At 40.6% G+C, this 17,999-nt stretch overlaps 1 protein-coding gene across 6 annotated transcripts in view; it reads left to right on the top strand.

Moving 5' to 3' along the window:
- Positions 1-346: 346 nt before the first annotated feature.
- Positions 347-17,999, top strand: part of LOC120793473 (copine-8-like) — an 80,312-nt gene continuing 62,659 nt past the window's right edge. Inside the window, exons 1-3 of one of the 6 annotated variants that reach the window (XM_040133580.1) lie at positions 430-519; positions 1,236-1,362; positions 15,619-15,659. In XM_040133580.1, the coding sequence (XP_039989514.1) occupies positions 1,280-1,362; positions 15,619-15,659 (124 nt within the window). In that variant the 5' untranslated portion in view covers positions 430-519; positions 1,236-1,279. Of the gene's footprint in view, positions 520-971; positions 1,363-15,618; positions 15,660-17,999 lie in introns of those variants that run through there. The other 5 variants (XM_040133581.1, XM_040133587.1, XM_040133583.1 and 2 more) reach the window with 5 other exon arrangements.

The following is a 17,999-nucleotide window of genomic DNA, read 5'->3' as shown; positions in this document are numbered from 1 at the left end:
GCACGCTAACAGGCTTAACTCAGACGGTAGCCCAAATATTAGTTATGCATTAGCATTTTAGCCTTGTCATTGTCACTATGCCTACAGCCCTATATGTGCATCTCATGTTTTGGTATACACTGGCATCACAGAGGTAACCACCTGTCTTGTCTAAAAGATACTTGACATGCAATGTTTGAAAAAAACCCAGAGGGGCATTTAAAAAAAAACACATTTTCCTGAAGGCATTTCCATAATTCTCAAAGACTTTTCCAAATATCTAGATTAAAAAAAAAAAAAATGTATTGATGATCGAGAAAGATTCTTACCTACTTTCCAAGTTGCGCCTCCATGTCAGAATCGAAAACAAAATGGCCGCGGCCTGGCTACCTGGATAGGAAGCCAAACTGAGTCCTGGAAATGTGTTAAAACCTTTTTCTTCCTTCTTTTTTTTTTTTTAATCGTGTAGCAGATGGAATATTTTTCATCCAGATGGTTAACACAGTGTTTGAGGATTCTGAAAATACCGTCAGAACAGCCGTGAGTGTTTTAAATGGTTCGTTCAAACAATGTTGGTTGATAATATTTTGGAGAAAACCCAACTGTTACTTTTGTGGCCGGAATTGATGCTAATGTAGATCAGCCTCGCAGAGCGGCTAACATGGCTGTGTTGTGTGTGTGTGTGTGTGTGTGTGTAACTGCTGTTTATCCGTCTGAGTTTAACTCATTATTACACGCCACAAACCTAAACTACACCTATCCTGCCTAAATAATCTAATTTCCAAAGTCAAGCCAGAACCCAAACCCCGAAGGGGCCGACGAAACCTGGTGCTAATCTTGCTCCGAATCCCAAACTCTGAAGAGAAAGTATCAGTTGTCCCTGTCAAGATATTTGGTCCTCACGAGTACATAAATACTGTGTGTGTGTGTGTGTGTGTGTGTGTGTGTGTGCGCGTGTGTGTGCGCGTGTGTGTGTGTGTGTGTGTGTGTGTCAGTGCCTCTGTATGTGTGTCTTCCCGCCCCTTCACGACCGTCCTCTCTCATCCGGAACACCGAGGCGCACAAAGACGCGACTCCGACGCGCTGCAAGGTCCGGGTCCGCGTTTTCTCTCTCCGGTGCTCCTCGCTTCCAGACACACACACACACACACACACACAAAAACCGGCTCATTGCCTCCTCCTTACGAGGCTTCCCGTTCATTCATCCTTCCCCCCCCCCCTCTCTCTCTCTCGGTCCCTCTCATGCCGCCGCTAAGGCGCCGGATCGGGGGCGATTTGTGATCGACCAAGCAGCAGCTCGATGAATATGGCGTGTATTGGGGACGCAGACCCTTTCACCGCTGCGATACCCGCCACCAAAGTTGAACTCACGGTTTCCTGCAGGTGAGTACAAAACTGCCGCAGGTCCGCCGCACTGTCCGCCGCCGCCGAGGGGTCCAGGGGACGTGTCGGGAAGTGTGAAATCGTCCGTGACATTCTGATATGTGACACTTGACGTGGTGTAACTGTCGGTCACCACGGCGGGTGGATGTAGGGGAGAGCAAACGAACCGCGGGGGCTCACTTTTTTATGGCAAAAAAAAAATACTCTTCGCTGTCACTGATTCTTTTTTTAGCCTAAAATGCCACATTTTAAGGGGCCGGTTTTCTCTCCTGATATCACAGCTGTGGATAAGAGAGTGGTCATACTGGGGACTTAAACGGGGACGTGAAGGTAAAGGAGGTGAGGTGAGGTTTTTCTGCGACTGCCGGCAATAGTTCGCCTCTGGATACTCGCCAGATGGAGGTGGGAGTTGAGGTGTCTCCACTGTATTGTGGCATCACCGAACTCTGACACATCTGCCACATGCAGAGCAGTGGGAATTGATGTTTTTATCACAGTAAATAGTCACTTTCTGTCCCTAGTCATAATGTACTTTTTTTTTTTTTTCCTGAGGATTTTGTGCATGGGGACTGGATCAAGCATGCATGAACAGTCTGTTTGGTTCAGATTGTGGCAGTTTTGACAGTTGCAGTAACATTTCCGCTCCTTTCGTACTGTAGTGCTCATAGTAGAGGGATATACTGTAGATGGAGATAGAAAGTGAGGGGGTGGGAAGGAGGGAGTCATTTCTGGAGGCTACAACAGGCTGATGAGACTCACCTACAGTAGCCATTCCTCCAGCTTATGTATTCATTTGAATACATTCTTGCTCTCTCCATCTATCTATCTGTTAGAGCTGACACAATTCTTCGGATAAATCAATTAGTCGATCCATAGAAAATTTATCATCAACTAGTGTGACAATTGATTAATTGCTTCAGTCAGTATTCAATCGAAGATACCAATCATTCTCTGGTTGCAGCTTCTCCAGTGTGAGGATTTGCTGCTTCTCTGTGCTTTATATAATGGTAAATTGAATATCTTTGGGTTTTATACCGTTCGTCTGACAAACCAAGACATTTGAAGTTTGATCTTGGAATCTGGGGAACTGTGATGGACGTTTTCTTACTGTTGTCTTAAATTTCATAGACTGGTTCATGAATTAAATGCAAAAAAAATAATCGTCAGATTATTCAATAAGGAAAATAACTGTATTTGCCATCTTCTATCTATCTTCCATCAACCTTTCTAGATATATGTCCTCTTCGGTGCAGGCATAGAGTTGGGTCTTATACAGACTGGTGACAAATTAAGCTTAAAAACCAGCACAAAATGTCTCAGTTGTGGTGATGATCCAACACAAGCTTCCACAAGAACTTCAGTGTAACGCAGCAAATAAAACGAGCTGCCGCTGCTGTTGTATGCTGGTCTAAGATAAAAGCCTGATAATGGATCGACAGAAGCAGTCAGCCTTGTAATGATCTTAATGATTTTGAGATCAGAGCCTGTGAAGATTTTACTTCCAAAATGAGGAAGCCACCGTCTGGAGAAAATAATTGTTCTTTTTGAAATGATGCCATCATGAAAGAAAAGCTCCTCTGTTAAGAGTCATGACTCATCTCTGTTTTCTTACAAAGTGCTGTTCTTAGGCACGCAAACATTGTGCTTAGGCTCTGGCCCTTGTGACCGTGAAAAGGAATAAGTAGATATGCAAAACAGATGGATGGAAGCTGCTACGTTTCTTTAATGTTTGTGATGGAGTTTTGAGTCACAGGACCGTTCCGTGATGTACTGTTTCTGTTAGTGTCTGTCAGATGTCAGCAGTGAACCTACCGTGGACGGGACTTTTGCCCAGCTTAGCCTGTGATGGACAAAATTACCAAAGTTACCACTGAGAAAAAAGGACGAGTAAACTACTAAGAGTAGCTCCAACAGAGACATCCAGTGAAGAGCTGATACCAAGTACTTTGCTGGAATAGAACTGCTGCTCTGTTGTTAGCTATTTCAACTCGATCACTAGTATTTTACCCATCCTAGTTAGGCTTTATTGCAGGATTGTTGTATTAGAATGCAAACTGTCAACAAAGTGTGTGTGTGTGTGTGTGTGTGTGTGTGTGTGTGTGTGTGTGTGTGTGTGTGTGTGTGTGTGTGTGTGTGTGTGTAAAAAAAAAAAATAAATATATATATATATATATATATATATATATATATATATAGATAGATATATATATATATAGATATAGATATATATATATAGATATAGATATGATATATATCATATCTATATAGATAGATATATATATATATATATATACACACACACACACACAGATAGTTTTGATTTTATTCCCCAAGGTTTTGAGGTATTTGCTTCTAAAAACTGCTCACAGCAATGGAAAATTGCATTTGGAGGAGCTTTGTCAAGTCTAAGAAAATATTGTTATAACAGAAAGCCTGCATTAAGTACTGGAGGAGTTTAAAAGGCAGCAGTGTTTACCAGGCAGTGAGGGTCTAAATGAAAGAGACTATTTGCGTTATGGGAAATGTAATATTCAGAGGTTTTGGAGCATGGCCCATAACTAAGGACTCAAATCAGGATATCTTGGTCTCTGCTGCTTTATTTTGTCCCTTCCTTCTTTTTTTTAACCTGTCTTTCGCAAATCCCCAAACTTCATGGAAGTACAATATTAAACCACTGGAGTACTCTGAAAGCTGAAAATGTTGTTTTTGCTCTACTCCAGCACTGATGTAAAGGTGTACTCCAGGGACTGTGTCAGCACACCAGGGCTGTCACTTTTCAAAAAGTCAAGTTCGACCGAATTCAAACTAACACGTAATTTGTTCAAAGTGATTCGTACATGAGTGTGAGAGACAGTGAACTGTCAAGCATGTATGGCCAGTGTTGTCCATTCGTACACAATTTTCCTGTGTGGTGTTCTACAACTGCACTGTGTTTCTTGAGATTGTGATGCAACTTGGAATTGTATATTTTGGCCTCATCTTTGTTGGCAACTTTGCCATCTGTGGTGTAGAACTTAAAACACTTCCATGCAATACTTCTCAGATGCTTTGATGCCGTGATTATCCGATCAGCGGAGCCTTGTTCGCTAGTTCTTAGGGACTAGCTTAGTATCCTGATAGGTATTGATGGGGCATGCAATAGGTCAACTTGATAGTGAATTGAAAGAGTGCCCTCTGATGGACCACAAGTCAAACTACTTCAATCGGTCTGTTGCTCTAATGGACGGTAAACTTTGAACTCGAATAGGTTACATTACTGTGAGAATTAATCATTATTTCGCATAGTCAAACAAAAGTTTGAATTTTTGAAGAAAAAGTAACAGCCCTACAGTACTCCAAGGCATAACTGTCGGCTGTGGTTGGAGGTGCAACGGTCTTGAAAATTTCAAGCAGAGTGGGCAGTGAAACACTGCCTTTCAGCTTGGAATTAACTATCTGCATTAGGGATGCAACTAAGCAACTATTTTCTTGATTAATTTTTTAATCATTCGGCCTATAAAACAATTGAGAGAGCACTGAAAAATGCCCACCGTGATATCCTAGAGCCCAAGGTGACATCCTCAAATGTCTTGTTTTGTCCAATCAGCAATCCAAAACTCAAATGTTTAATTTCCTATAATATAGAATTGAGAAAAGAAGCCAATCCTCTCATTTGGGGAGAGTGGAACTTATATTGGTTTGCAATTTTTGCTTGAAAAAAGACTGAAACCATTAACCAGTTAAGAAATAGTTTCAGATAAAGTTTTTGTAAGTTGAATAATCGGTAAATTGACTAATTGACATTCGTTTGATCAATTTTCACATGTGGTGGTTTTGTTCTAAGTAAAAGTTTCACTGAATGCACTTATCCTGAATACCAGTGATCTCATGTCTTCGTCCATACAATCAGTTGACAGATATAGTTTCCTCCATTCTACAGACACATCCATTGCTTAACCAATTTAGTTTGATTATATATTTTACGTAGAAAATAACCATAAAAAGGTGGGTTTTTTTTTAGACACCTGAGCTGGAGGCAGAGTCGACACCTTCAACAGCCTCACAAACACAAAATTTACCACCCCTGAGCTGGTGGGTGGTGTGATTTTCCCACTTTGGATTCTCTGCATGTTGGCAAAGCTATTGAAGCATTCAGTCTAGATAGATCCCATCTTTCAGTGAAAGCTCTCCTTCACTCAATAAGTCCAAACCATTTCCGGACTCATCACGTGTGTAGTCAAGCAGAAGAAGTGACAGATTGATTAACTCAAGTCCAATATTGTGTGTCAGTGAGAAGAAAATCCTTCAGTCTGCTGCAACAGCATGCAGTCGTTTGGCTGATTAATGCCTATCACTCCTGATCCGAAGGCCTTGCTGACACACACGGCTTACTGGAGTTTAGTTTTTCGCATAGTCGGATAGTAAGCAGCGGGCCTTTAAAGCTGCAGAATCAAATGAACCCCGCAGATGCCAAAGATGTCGCTGTTCATGTCAGTATGGCTGTCTTCTGATCTGAGTGGTCCACAGCAGAGAGATAGCCATGACCTTTGGGCACAAAAGGTGGGAAGTGTATCCCGTCGAAGAATTGACGTGTTGTGATGTGGCTGCATTGAAGCCGGACGCTGACCTGCTGAGAGGCCGGTCGATGTGTCACAGCCGATGATGCACTTTCCACGAGGAAGGTGAAGAAAGAGAGAGAAAGACATGTTGGAGCAGAGAAGGAATCCTATGTGCATGTTTCTTATGTTTCAGTTCTGTACACAAACAGCCAACATCACTCCAATGATACGCAGGTTTTATTGGAAACATAAATTTAAGCCTGACGAGATCATAGTGGAAATCTCTTCAGTACCAGTGTTTGAATGCCATACATTTTAAGTAGGGTTGCAACTAATGATTTTCACTGTTGCTGAATCTGTTGATTATTATTTCATATAACTGATTAATCATTTATTCTATTAAAGGGCAAAAAAATAGGGAAAAGATCCAATCACAGTTTCCCAGAGCTCAAGATGAGCATTGGAAATCGCTTGTTTTGTTTGACCTACAGTGCAAAATTCAAAAGTACTAAATTTACAATGATGTAAAACTGAGAAAAAACTGAGTAAAACGGCAAAATCCTCATATTTGAGAATGTGACTGTCATTTTTGCTTTATATATAACTTAAATGATTAATCAGTTATCAAAACAGTTAATATATTGATTAGACGAATTCTGTCAACATTAGTTTGACATAATTGACAAGCAGTCAGAAAGTCAGATATTAGATATACATTTTTAATGTAATTATTTTATTTCTTTTTTGTTGAAACCCCACTACCCTCTGTTGTTATGAAGAATCCCAACATCAAAAACCAAGTTCAGAAATTTATATGTTCACCACTGATTTTGGTTGCCACAGTTGGTTCATTTTGAAGATTCAGAAATTTGATACAACCCTTGCGAAACTGTCACGCAAATGAAATGACTTACGTGAAGGATTTACCAGTTTCTGACTTTAGCAACTTCTAGTGGTAATGTCAGAAAAGACACTATGGCTGACAAGAATGCACCCTGCAACAACTCAAACTGATCCAACCTGGGGAGACTGAGAAGAATAGATAGTACATATACTGCACCAGTTTCCACCTGGATTGTCTAATTTTTCTACGGAAAAAAATCTTTTCTCAGCAGAAAAATTTAAAAGATGCTAGAAACAAATTTAAAAATGTACACACCATGGCTTTAAACTCTAGATTTTGTTCAGTCTGGTCTGACACGCCTCCCTTTCAACCAGCGCCCACGCCAACATTATGTTTCAACCATAAATAATTTGAATCATGTCAGGGAGACACCATCAAAACTGCCGTTGACACTCTCTTGGGAACATGCAGCTTCACTTCGTATGCTATGGTAGCTTTTCCAAGTGCTACTGTGCCTCCCCAGAAAATTAAATCCACAAAACACCTGATTTGTTCCCTTGGCTGCTACGGGGTTGGCAGGGTTAGCAGGTGTTTTAATGTATTGCCATGTTATGCATGAAAGTTACTTGATGGCAAACTTGCCATAGAACCAAAAAACTGCTGTGTTTCTTGAAGTGTTTGATGGGATGGTAAGGCTGGGGAATCTGGTTTGTTTGTTTTTTACTCTAAAATGTATCCATCCATTTTCTTTACTGCCTATTCCTCACAGGATCACAATGCATCTAAAAAGCACTAAATTGTAGCTGGCCAAGGGTTGTGGTTGCAGAGTTCTGTCTGTCTGATAGCAGGTTGACTCCAACTAGTGCTGCATTCTGCCAACAGTGTACTGTAAGCTCTTCTTTAATTAATTACCATGTATGGCTGCTCACATATTAACACCAATAGATTACATTTCTGACCAGAAGAAAAAAAAACATGGCCACTATTTTACTGGCGGCGCAATGCCAGGGGAAGCACAAACACAAACACCTTTTACTTAGGACGTAGTCTTTATTTTGTTGTTATTTGTCTTTTTTGCACCTGTTTGGTAATTTCCTGGCTCCAAAGCAACCTGCCTGCTCTGCCTGAACACCCTCTGTTATTTATTTTTTTTATTTTTTTTTATTTATTTATTTTTTTAGGGTATGCACACTTACAAGTTACACTGACATTTAGCTCTTGTTCTTATGATGGTTGAATGCACGTAGTGTATTTATTTTATATACACTCAAAGGCCAATTTATTAGGTAAACCTGCACAATCTGTGTTACCTCAAAACAGCTATGTTTATTATTGAGGTCATAATTAAAGGTGGTGTTGTACTGGACGAAATCATATTGAAATGTTTTTCTAATTTGTTGTCTCTCACACTCGCATACATGAGCGTGGCAGAATATTGAAAACACTGTTAATTATCAGGTAGATTTGTTTGCTAATAACTAAAACTAAACAAGTACATCATCAAGCTCCATCAACTTTAATGAAACTAAGTGGATTGAAACTTAACTAGACAGACTTTTGCTTTTTGCCCTCCACTCTCAGTGTTGCTTCACTTTTCCAGCTTTGCAAAAAACGTGTGTTGTAAAGCGTATTGGTTCAAGGTCTAACAAATTTGGCACCATTTAGGTGAAACAGAGCATTAAACCAACAGATCAAGTTGGTCTCAGGTGGCAGGTCCAAACCAGAGGAGACCCAGTGGGGGTCATGCTGAGTGGCTGCATTAATGAGTTTTTGAAGGAATCATTTAGCCTAATTAACGCACCAAACAGCCACCGTAGCTTCACCTTGTTACCTCAGAGAGCTGACATGGGTCCATCACATTACTAACCACCTCACCTCCTGCCCCCTCTGTCTTTCTGCTTTCATCTCTTGCATAGCCACTTTCCTCCATCTCTTTGATTGATGCCGACAGATTTGAAGATATCATGTTGATTAGTTGCCAGTGTTTTCATGCCTTCCGGGACAATATGTGATTTTATTTATTTATTTTTATTTTTTTAATGCAGATTCTGTGTTGGAAAATCAAAATAATTCATGACTTTTAGACCTCAGAGCAAGCAGTAAATACAGTTCATTATAAAATACAGTATTTAGAGTCAAAGTCCATAAAGCTTTTCAGTTAATATACAGTATGTTTTGTTATATGTAAGAGGGAGTGTGGTTAAAAAGAGTGCATTTATAGTCACTGGAGTTGCCCTCTGTTCATAGATGTTGAGAAATGATCAGATTTATCTGGTTGCACCAATGTGACCGAGTCAGTGCCAGTGCACCTCATGTTTTTCGGAAAAAAATATATTAATGGTCACATTACTTAGTCAGTTGACATAATTTTTACCTCAGGCCTAGTCTAGTGTGCAGTCCACAAATTGTAGCTTCTAGTAGTGCATGACCAGTTTCAGCCTCAGCAACGCTGCAGAGTGTTTGGCAGAGACATTATTTAAGAATATTGTATGATCCCTTTTTTTGCTCAAAGCCACCGAAGTTTCCAACCACATCTTCTTAAAATTATGCACATAAATAGCATCTCGGTTTTGAATATTTTCCAGTATAAAGTGATGATGACCTCAAAACGTGATACAAAAATATACTGATCAAATTAGATTCACTATATAAGTACAGAAACCGGGGAGGAACATTTTTTTTTTTTATCTTTTCAGTTCGGTTTGGTATCTCAAGTGTCAATACAGTCCATCTGTCAAGATCTGCTTTAATTGTCTCTGTAACAGGACCATAGTAACTTTCATAGATTTTGGCGATGTTTTGCGATCCCTGTTCTGTATGAATGATGAATGTAATCAAAGCGATTGCACGGTGGTAGTCTCTTATTCAGCAACAAGACACAGTAATATAATCTTTTAGGCAACTTGGATAACTGCAGTTTAAAAAACAATTGATTATATGATAATATATTTATATATAACGAATAATACGGCCGTATCATATACAACATATGCATCTAACATTGCGGAGGTGATATCAACGGTTGAAATCCAACTCTTGGTTCTCCCATTAACCCCTTCAGTTGACTATAAATCCGTTGGAGAACATTATTTTTGCTCTTACCTGAAGTAAGCATAGTTGCAGTAGTTATTACTTTAACAGTGTTGGAGAGATGTAGTTTAAGGTACTCCTGTTACAAAAAAATCATGCAGTGTTTAGATGAGCACAAGCATGTTTCGTGATGTTTCAGATGACTATCCAGAAAACGTTATTGTCGGGACCGAACAAGATATGTAAATGGTACCATGGAGCCACAAAGTTGGATTCACAATGAAACCCTAAACATTCCCAGTTTTTTTATTGGTGCAGCAGTGGGCTGATGTTCACCATCTAGATGAAGATAGGAGTGGTTGAAGCAGTACTGTTTTGCAAAGTCACTTAAATGTTGTACAATAACAACTTTGCTTCCGCAGTCATGCTTTAGAAAGTTGTTCTAAAGTTACTTCATCAGCCATTTTTCTGTTGCAAAATGTACACGGACTGCTGATGTTGGGACTTTCTCTCAGTAAAGTAGGATTCCTTTAGTTCATTATTGGATGCGTATCACTTTCCCCTGAACACACATATAAACACACACGGAAAATCGAATGAGAAAATCGTTGGGAGTTAAGAGGTCTCAGGTGCTTCAAAGGTGGATTGATCAGAACAGCTCAGAGTTTTTTCCAGACTCAATTGACCTTATTGATCTGGTGTTATCCTCCTAGCAGGACAAGCTTGTGCTGTTCATTACTGTTGCCTTCGAACACAGCGTGGGCCTCTTGATTAGCTAGTTTATAGCTCCACAGAAAACTGCTACTGCACGAACAGTAAGCAAACCTGCACAATGGCTTGGAGGGCTAAATGTCAACTAGGGCTGTCAATAATTATTCATAATTTGATTAAATGATTGAATTGTATATAAAAAAAATAAAAATAAAAAATAAATAAATAAATTTAAAAAAACCAGATACTCGATTGTGAAAATCTTTGATTGTGAAAAACGTGGCTGTCTATCTCGAGAGTTCTCACGTGGCCTGGGCCACTGTACTGAATCCACTGCATGACGGACAGGAGAGTCACACAATGTCACTTTAACTGATTGAAAATAATATATAGGTCCAGCTGAAAAAAGCAAATAACTGCACAACCGTGTGCTAATGACGGCAGAGTATTCACATCCCATCTTGCATCGGAGAGAGTGATTTGCACTCGGAGCATCTAAAAAGCCCCCTTTGGAAACCTCGAGGTAAAGTTGTATGTAAACTATAGTTATCCTACCATTCCAGCACTAGCAACTTGAGGGCAAGTCTTGAAAATATGCATCCAAGTAGTTATGTGTCTCGTGGTATTGGTTTGCTGTCTTATGGACATTATGCACAAAAACAGTTATTCGAATGGTTCGAATGCTGGTTGTTCGTGTTGGGTTTTTTTTTTTTTGTTTTTTTTTTTAAGAAGGAATAGTCGGACGTCATTTTTTTTGGCCAATTTTGGCAGTGCTAATGTCACCCTTGTGGATTTACATGAGATTACGCAATGTGAGTGACCACCCACGCTTCAATCTGGAGCTTTTCTGACTTCAAGAAACAAGAAGGTGGTGAGGTATTCTCGCTGAGAACGTTTTCTTGCTAATTGTGCTTCCGTGGAGTTCGATGAGCTGGCACTAACACTGCCAGGATTAAAGCTTCCAATCCCACTGGGGCCGCCCAGGCAAAAAAATGTGTGCACTCACATCCATCTCACAACATGTGTGAAGGTGGAGGAGGCTGAATGGTGGGAAATTGTTGAAGAAAGCGTTGATGGCTGTTTGATATACAGTTAAAATGAGTTTTCATTCGAGCAGTATTCATTCTATACTACCCTCCGATAACAGTTAGTATTAAATATTGGAGGACAGTTACATTGTTGATGGAGGATTTTACGTTTCTGTGGGGTATCCGCCATCCACAGACTCTGCTTGACTAACAGCTCCCTCGACCTCTTGTTGGCCGTGTTTCGTCTGTTATGGCGCGACGGGTTCCACCATTATCATTGTTATTAGTTTGGTGAAATTACACAAATCCGAGTTTAACTCCATCCAGCTTGCGTCGGGTTTCTGGGCATTGAAAGGACCTTACCAGTGATTGTGCATTCGTAATGAAAGAATTTGCCAGTCAATAAAGAAAAACTTGAATTAGCAACTTGCTAATTGTTTCTGACATTCCTCACACAAATATTCTAAACATTTGCTGGTTCCATATTAAGATTTGCTGTGAAGTTGTGACTTTTATTGTGTTACCTCTAATCATTTATGGACAAGTTTATAGACTAAACAGTTAACTGTGAAAGTAGTCCAGTTCATCGGTAACTGTTTGTTGCTCTACTTTGCATTATAGCTAACGATTTTATTCATCTCAGTTGCTCTTGCAGATGGATTCCCTCCCATCTCCTGCATCCCTTCCCTCACGTACAGATATTTAAAGCTCCTGCTGTGACGTAACTGGTGGGATTTCAAATGTAATTCTAATGTCGAGGAGGGACCGCCCTCATAAATGTTTGATGAACGACGAGGCATTCTGCTCAGACTGCCCAGACGTTTCCCGGGATGCCCGCGGTGGAAAGGGCTTTTTAAGGAGTTGCCTGTCTCTATCAGGGCCAGGTGGAAGCCCTCGGGTGCACATGAATCAGGGGGAGGTTACCATATCCATAGAAGTCTGTGCACTTCTGCCTGCAAATACATACTCCAATACAGTTGGTTGCTTTCATATACTTCTCAGACTCCGTTTTTCTTCTTCTTTCCTCCACTGCATCTTGTTCCCTGCCTCCACTCATACTCTTCTGGGAGCCAATAGGGTACAGTATTACTTTTTATTGGACATTTATCCCATTTGGCAGGTGACGTCGCCCACTTCTCACTCCTACACAATCTCTCAGACCTTCCGCCAGTCATAAAACAAAACCCCGATATGACAAGGACCGATTTCATCACTTATTATTTATTTATTTAAGGATTCAGAGTTGGGGAAGGGCTTGTGGGCGCGTGCCCTGACAACGAGGCAGCAGAGCGTTGTGTAAACCATCTGGGCCACACTGGGATCAGCACAATACGAGTGCCTGATCTAGATACATCACTAGCCATCAACGGCTTCTTGACACTCGCTGCTTGTCATACAGAACAGGACGGGCGACAGAGCGCTGGCCCCGCAGCTAGCATGATAGCAGGAGCATCTCTCCCCACTCTCCCCCTGTGTCTCTTTCTTTTTCTGTCAGCAGTGCACAATATGGACATAGTCATGCTGTTGTGATTATTACAGCTTAAAGTAATACTCAACAGAGAGTCTCTATTTTAATAGGTAATTTGTGACCATTTACAAAAATGTTTGCAATCGGTCCAATATTGAGCGAGGAGGGTACAACCGGCAACCACAAAACAGCTGCAATGTAATTCAGCTGGGCATTTGTCCGCGTCAAGATATGTCCTCTAAAAGTGCAACTCCCGTGTTCTGCAAGGCAAAATTACTGTTTTTATCAGTGGAGTCTGGTCGCTTTGAACAGACATTCTGGTTAAATAAACTGGATCTTATTCTTTAACAAAAAGTTCTATCTCTGTAGGGATCCTTTCCATAATGTTGTCAGACAGTTATAATAACAATCTGAGCCCTGTCAGTGGCAAAAACAAGCACTTTTAGTGGACATACTTTCAAACAGACAAATGTGAGACTGTCTTCAAGATAAAAACACAACTGGTCATTTCTTCAAATGACCTACGGTGTCGTTGCACATTTACTTGACTAGGACGACGTGTGGCCGTGCTGTTCTGACTATTGTCTGTCAGGAAAAAAAGACAGAATGTGGTATTGTTATAGTGTTGCATTAATTCATCCTGTCAATAGGGGCGCAAGATCAAAAATGGCTGGTGATTTTGGCGGCATCTAGCACTTACTGCGCTCTTAACTGTGCCCTTTTTTGATGCACCTTTTTACCTGATCTCCTTGCACTCTGTCTTTTGAATAGTTCTAGGACCTAGCACTAACTTCAAGGTCTCCTACTGTACTGAAGCTTTAGTGTTGTCCCTGAATTGTAAGTAGTTTGGATTAAAGTATCTGCCAAATGAGTAAATGTAAATGTAGAATATTCACATGGGTTGTTTTGGAAAGAAAAGACAAATATGTCAGATTCGTTGTTTAGCTTTTTGTTCTCGCTGCAAACTTTAGACACTCTACAGGACAACTTATCTTCAGTCCTGGTTGGTGGCCGTTCCAAAACAACTGTCCTTCAAGACTTTCATTTACATAAGCGCAGAATGCAGAAGAAGTTTCGTCAAGGTTTAGTTTTTGTTTGTTTGTTTTTTTGCATATTTCATTACACTGATATTTGCAGGAAGAGCTGAAAGTGTCCCCCAATAAATGGTTCCCTCATGAACATGACTTTGTACATGATTTCTTGTGACATTAGTGTGTTGTTATTTAGCATGCCTCTGCTAGGCAGGAGAGCTTAAGAAGTGAGCATGAGTGTGGGGAGAGGGTCAAAGGAAACGCTGCTATCCCTTTGTTTCATGGGTAGAAGCTGAGGTTTTTAGAGAGAGAGTCATGCATTTACTAAAAGGGGAAGAGACCTCTTGTTCAACCACAACAGTTTGGAAAATTAATTTTTTAATTGCCTTTTACAAGTCCCCTGACTGTAGGAATATTCCTTAAATTGGTGTAGTACTCTTTTACGTACAGGCTGAGAAGATGTAGATGCAAACATACTGGGATGGAAACAGATGGCACAGCTGTAAAATCTTGACACAGTACATAGATACATACGTAAAAACCATAACAGCCCTGCTCACTTCTTGTAGACACTGTTTCAGAGACTTTATATGGTGTTGAAGCTGTAGGTTGTGGTGGTGTTACAATGGATTTCAACTTGGGACCAGTCTTATGATTTATGATTATTAAATGTCATTTGATAGAGTATAGTTTTAGATTTTGTGTCTGTATTTCCTTTTGTTGTGCTGTAAAAAGTAGTACAGTAGTTCGACACCACTAGATTTTGGGATAATGTGTTCTGCTGGACTTGCTGCTGATGGCCAAGCCACTCGTATTATTTGGTCTTTCTGTGTTGGCTCTATGAAAGCTTTATGGGGTTTTAATGTAGGATTTGGCAGGAGTACAACCTGAGTGAATGAGTGAAGGTTCACTTCTGCCCCATTGGGTGTTGTCGGGCTGGTCCCGTCCTCCTGGCTATCGCCCCCCTGAGACCTGGACACTGTAAGTAAATGACAGAGTTCGAACCACAATGGTCCTCCACTGCTGATGTAACAGGCCGGGTCTCCCTTTCCTGAGCCTGAGCCTCTGTTAAGTTTCTTTCATCTCACATCTCAGGCAGCTGTGACTTGTCGTCTATGTGTGCATATTTAATTCCTTCAGAGCTGTTTAACCGTGGAATACCTCAGTGGCGCCGAGCATCTGGTCTGTAGTGGGACTATTCGGTGCATTTATCCCACCTATGCAAAGAGCAAAGACCGGCGTGTCATGTAAATTTGATGGCAGCTTCCACTGTTGTTGCTGGAACCCAGGGAGTGCAAAAAAGTGAAAAATAGGTCCCGTCTTCTGCTGTTTTTTCTATGTGTTTGAAATATAAATGGGCCCCACTTCAAGCTCAGTTTTGTAGTCTCTTTAATGTTGCTGCCTCAATGTCTGAAAGAAATGGCATTTGTTAATCAAGTCAGCGGAGGATTATGTAAACATGTTGTCGGGGTCAATGAGAGAGCTAATTAGGTGAGGTTTAATGATGTAATAATAAGTTTCCAGTTCTCACTTTCTTAGTTGAATTGGAAGAGTTGTAAAGTCAATTTTTATGTCAATGTGTCTCTTTGTTTTTTTTGTTTTTCAGAAATCTCCTGGACAGAGACACGTTCTCCAAGTCTGATCCAAGTAAGCTCGCCTCCCATCTCTCTCTCTACACACACACACACACACACACACACACAAATAAGAACACATACACCGGCTCCCAGCAGGCCAAACACACATCCACGTGCACACATTCATATGCACATGTACGTGTGGACCTTAATTTCTGCAGAAAAACAGAAATATCCACACACAAACACCCACCACATGCAAGCAGATTTTAACTGTACAAACACATGGACATACACACACACACACACACACACAACCTCTCACATGCTCTGCCTCCCTAGTGTGAATCAGTAGACATTTGCATATGTCAGGGGTCGTATTCGTCACTGTTCTCCGCTCCCAACGTGAGTGAGGGGAGCCAGATCATCCTCACACACAAACCAGCCACTTCCCTCCTACAGATTAAAGGACACACAAAAACACACATTCACACATACACACTCCTCACTCCCTTGACAGCAGGGGTTCAATTTGGCAACTGGTCCAGTGGTTTTTAAAGGCCCAGTCTGCAATCTAACGGTAATTTGCCTTGATGGCGAAATGTAAAGTGTTGAATTGAAGGTTTTTTTTCCCTTGTAAACATGCAAACTACGTTCTCATTTCAGAGAGCGATTTTGTGTTTAGCTAACATGTAAACACTAGGGTTAGGTATCAAACTTACCAAAAACTGGCATGGTCTGAACAGATTCATAATTTTGTTTAGATATGCAAGGATCAGACTCAGATTATCAGCCAGATAAAAGACAGATGTGGAGCGTCAGGTACAAAAATGAGTGTAGGATGCAACAGTTGCTTCTTTTATCCAGAGTATTGTGTCATGGTGGAAGACAACCCAGGCCGAACCTGTGAAACCTCACGATGTACTGACAAGAAAACTAGTGTGTCTGAATTTTTTTTAATTTTTTTTTTTTAAACCTTTTCTCACCATGTTTAGCAACTTGTAGGGAGTGTTTGCAACACTGATTGATCAGTAGGATCACAGAGCAGGGTCTGAAATAAACCATGGCCCCACGGCCCCATGGACCCATGGCCCCACGGCCCCATGGACCCATGGCCAGTAAAAGTTTATGCGGGGCAAGTTGATTCACCTCTCGACAGACCGTCTGTCACTGTTGCGTCCGGGCCAATGACTGTCACTCTTCTTTAGTAGTGGATTGGACATGGAATCCCTTTATATCACCGATGCAGTATGTTGAAGGTAAATTAAAGTTCAAAACTAATGTAAATCTGCTAATTATAGTGTTTAGACCCCAACACGTAACTGTTATTGAGGGTTTTGCCTCATATAGCCTGTCTAACGTTAGCATTATTAAGACGTACTTTTGGCTAGCTAGCTATGTAGCCAGTTTAGTTATATTAACTAATGTTAATATAAAAATCTGAAAATAAGGACCCGATCATAGACTTGTCCTTTCTGCCCGTAGCCATTGTTGCTGTGTGGTGCTTAGCTGTTTTTTACAGTATATAGATTTTTTTTTCAGCCAGAAAACGCATCTACTAATGTTGGATCAGCAAAATATACAGGCCACTTATAAATTGCTGACAATGGGTTCCAATCTGTTTGTGCCAACGTTAGCTACCGTCAACTTTTACTCTAGCTAATGTCGAGTGCTGTTGGTTTACAGCAGGCAGTCATTTAATGCACAAATCTCCCACAAATAGCGACAAAATAAGTAATGATGTTTCATAGAGTTAAGTTTTATTTAAACAACACGGACAGCAGTCTAAACAAGCGATGTGACTTCCATGGGGCGTGACTGGCATCGGATCATGGTGATGTTGGCTACTTCTAGAGTGCCTGGAAGGGCGCGTTTGTTCCTATCCTTGCCAATTTGTGGACTGGTTCACTATTCAAGATTACATTTGCATCCGGCAGGGGGGATAACAACAACAACAACATCAACAATAATAATAATAATGGCATGTCAACAATGTACTATACTGTACTCTTTCATTATGTCAATATTTAACTAATGTAAACGAATGACTGAATTGTCTTTTTACCATAAGTGTTGCAATATAGGGCCCTTAAAGTTATTCAATTATTAAATTATGGGAAAAAAAGACTTTTCACTCTCCCGGCAGCCCAAAAATGATAATATACAAGGGGCCAGAAAAACTCTGATTTACAGCCAAGTAGGCCAGTGGGGAAAAATTTCCGTTGGACACTGGACACTGCAGAGCCCTTTTCAGTTGTGAACATAGTGAAGTGAAAGAGAAAGTATGTTTTATTTAAACAATTAAAATCTGACTAACGCCCTCAGGTGACGAGCATACCAAATCAACCACATCAATCATACTTTCTCAGTCCCTTACCGTATGTACAGTACCTCGTGCAAGTTGTAAAAG

This window comes from Xiphias gladius, chromosome 8 (genome assembly GCF_016859285.1).
Source record: "Xiphias gladius isolate SHS-SW01 ecotype Sanya breed wild chromosome 8, ASM1685928v1, whole genome shotgun sequence".
In the NCBI taxonomy this organism is placed as follows: domain Eukaryota; kingdom Metazoa; phylum Chordata; class Actinopteri; order Istiophoriformes; family Xiphiidae; genus Xiphias; species Xiphias gladius.
Note: the sequence above shows the minus strand (reverse complement) of the source record. Positions and strands in the feature narration are given on the sequence as shown.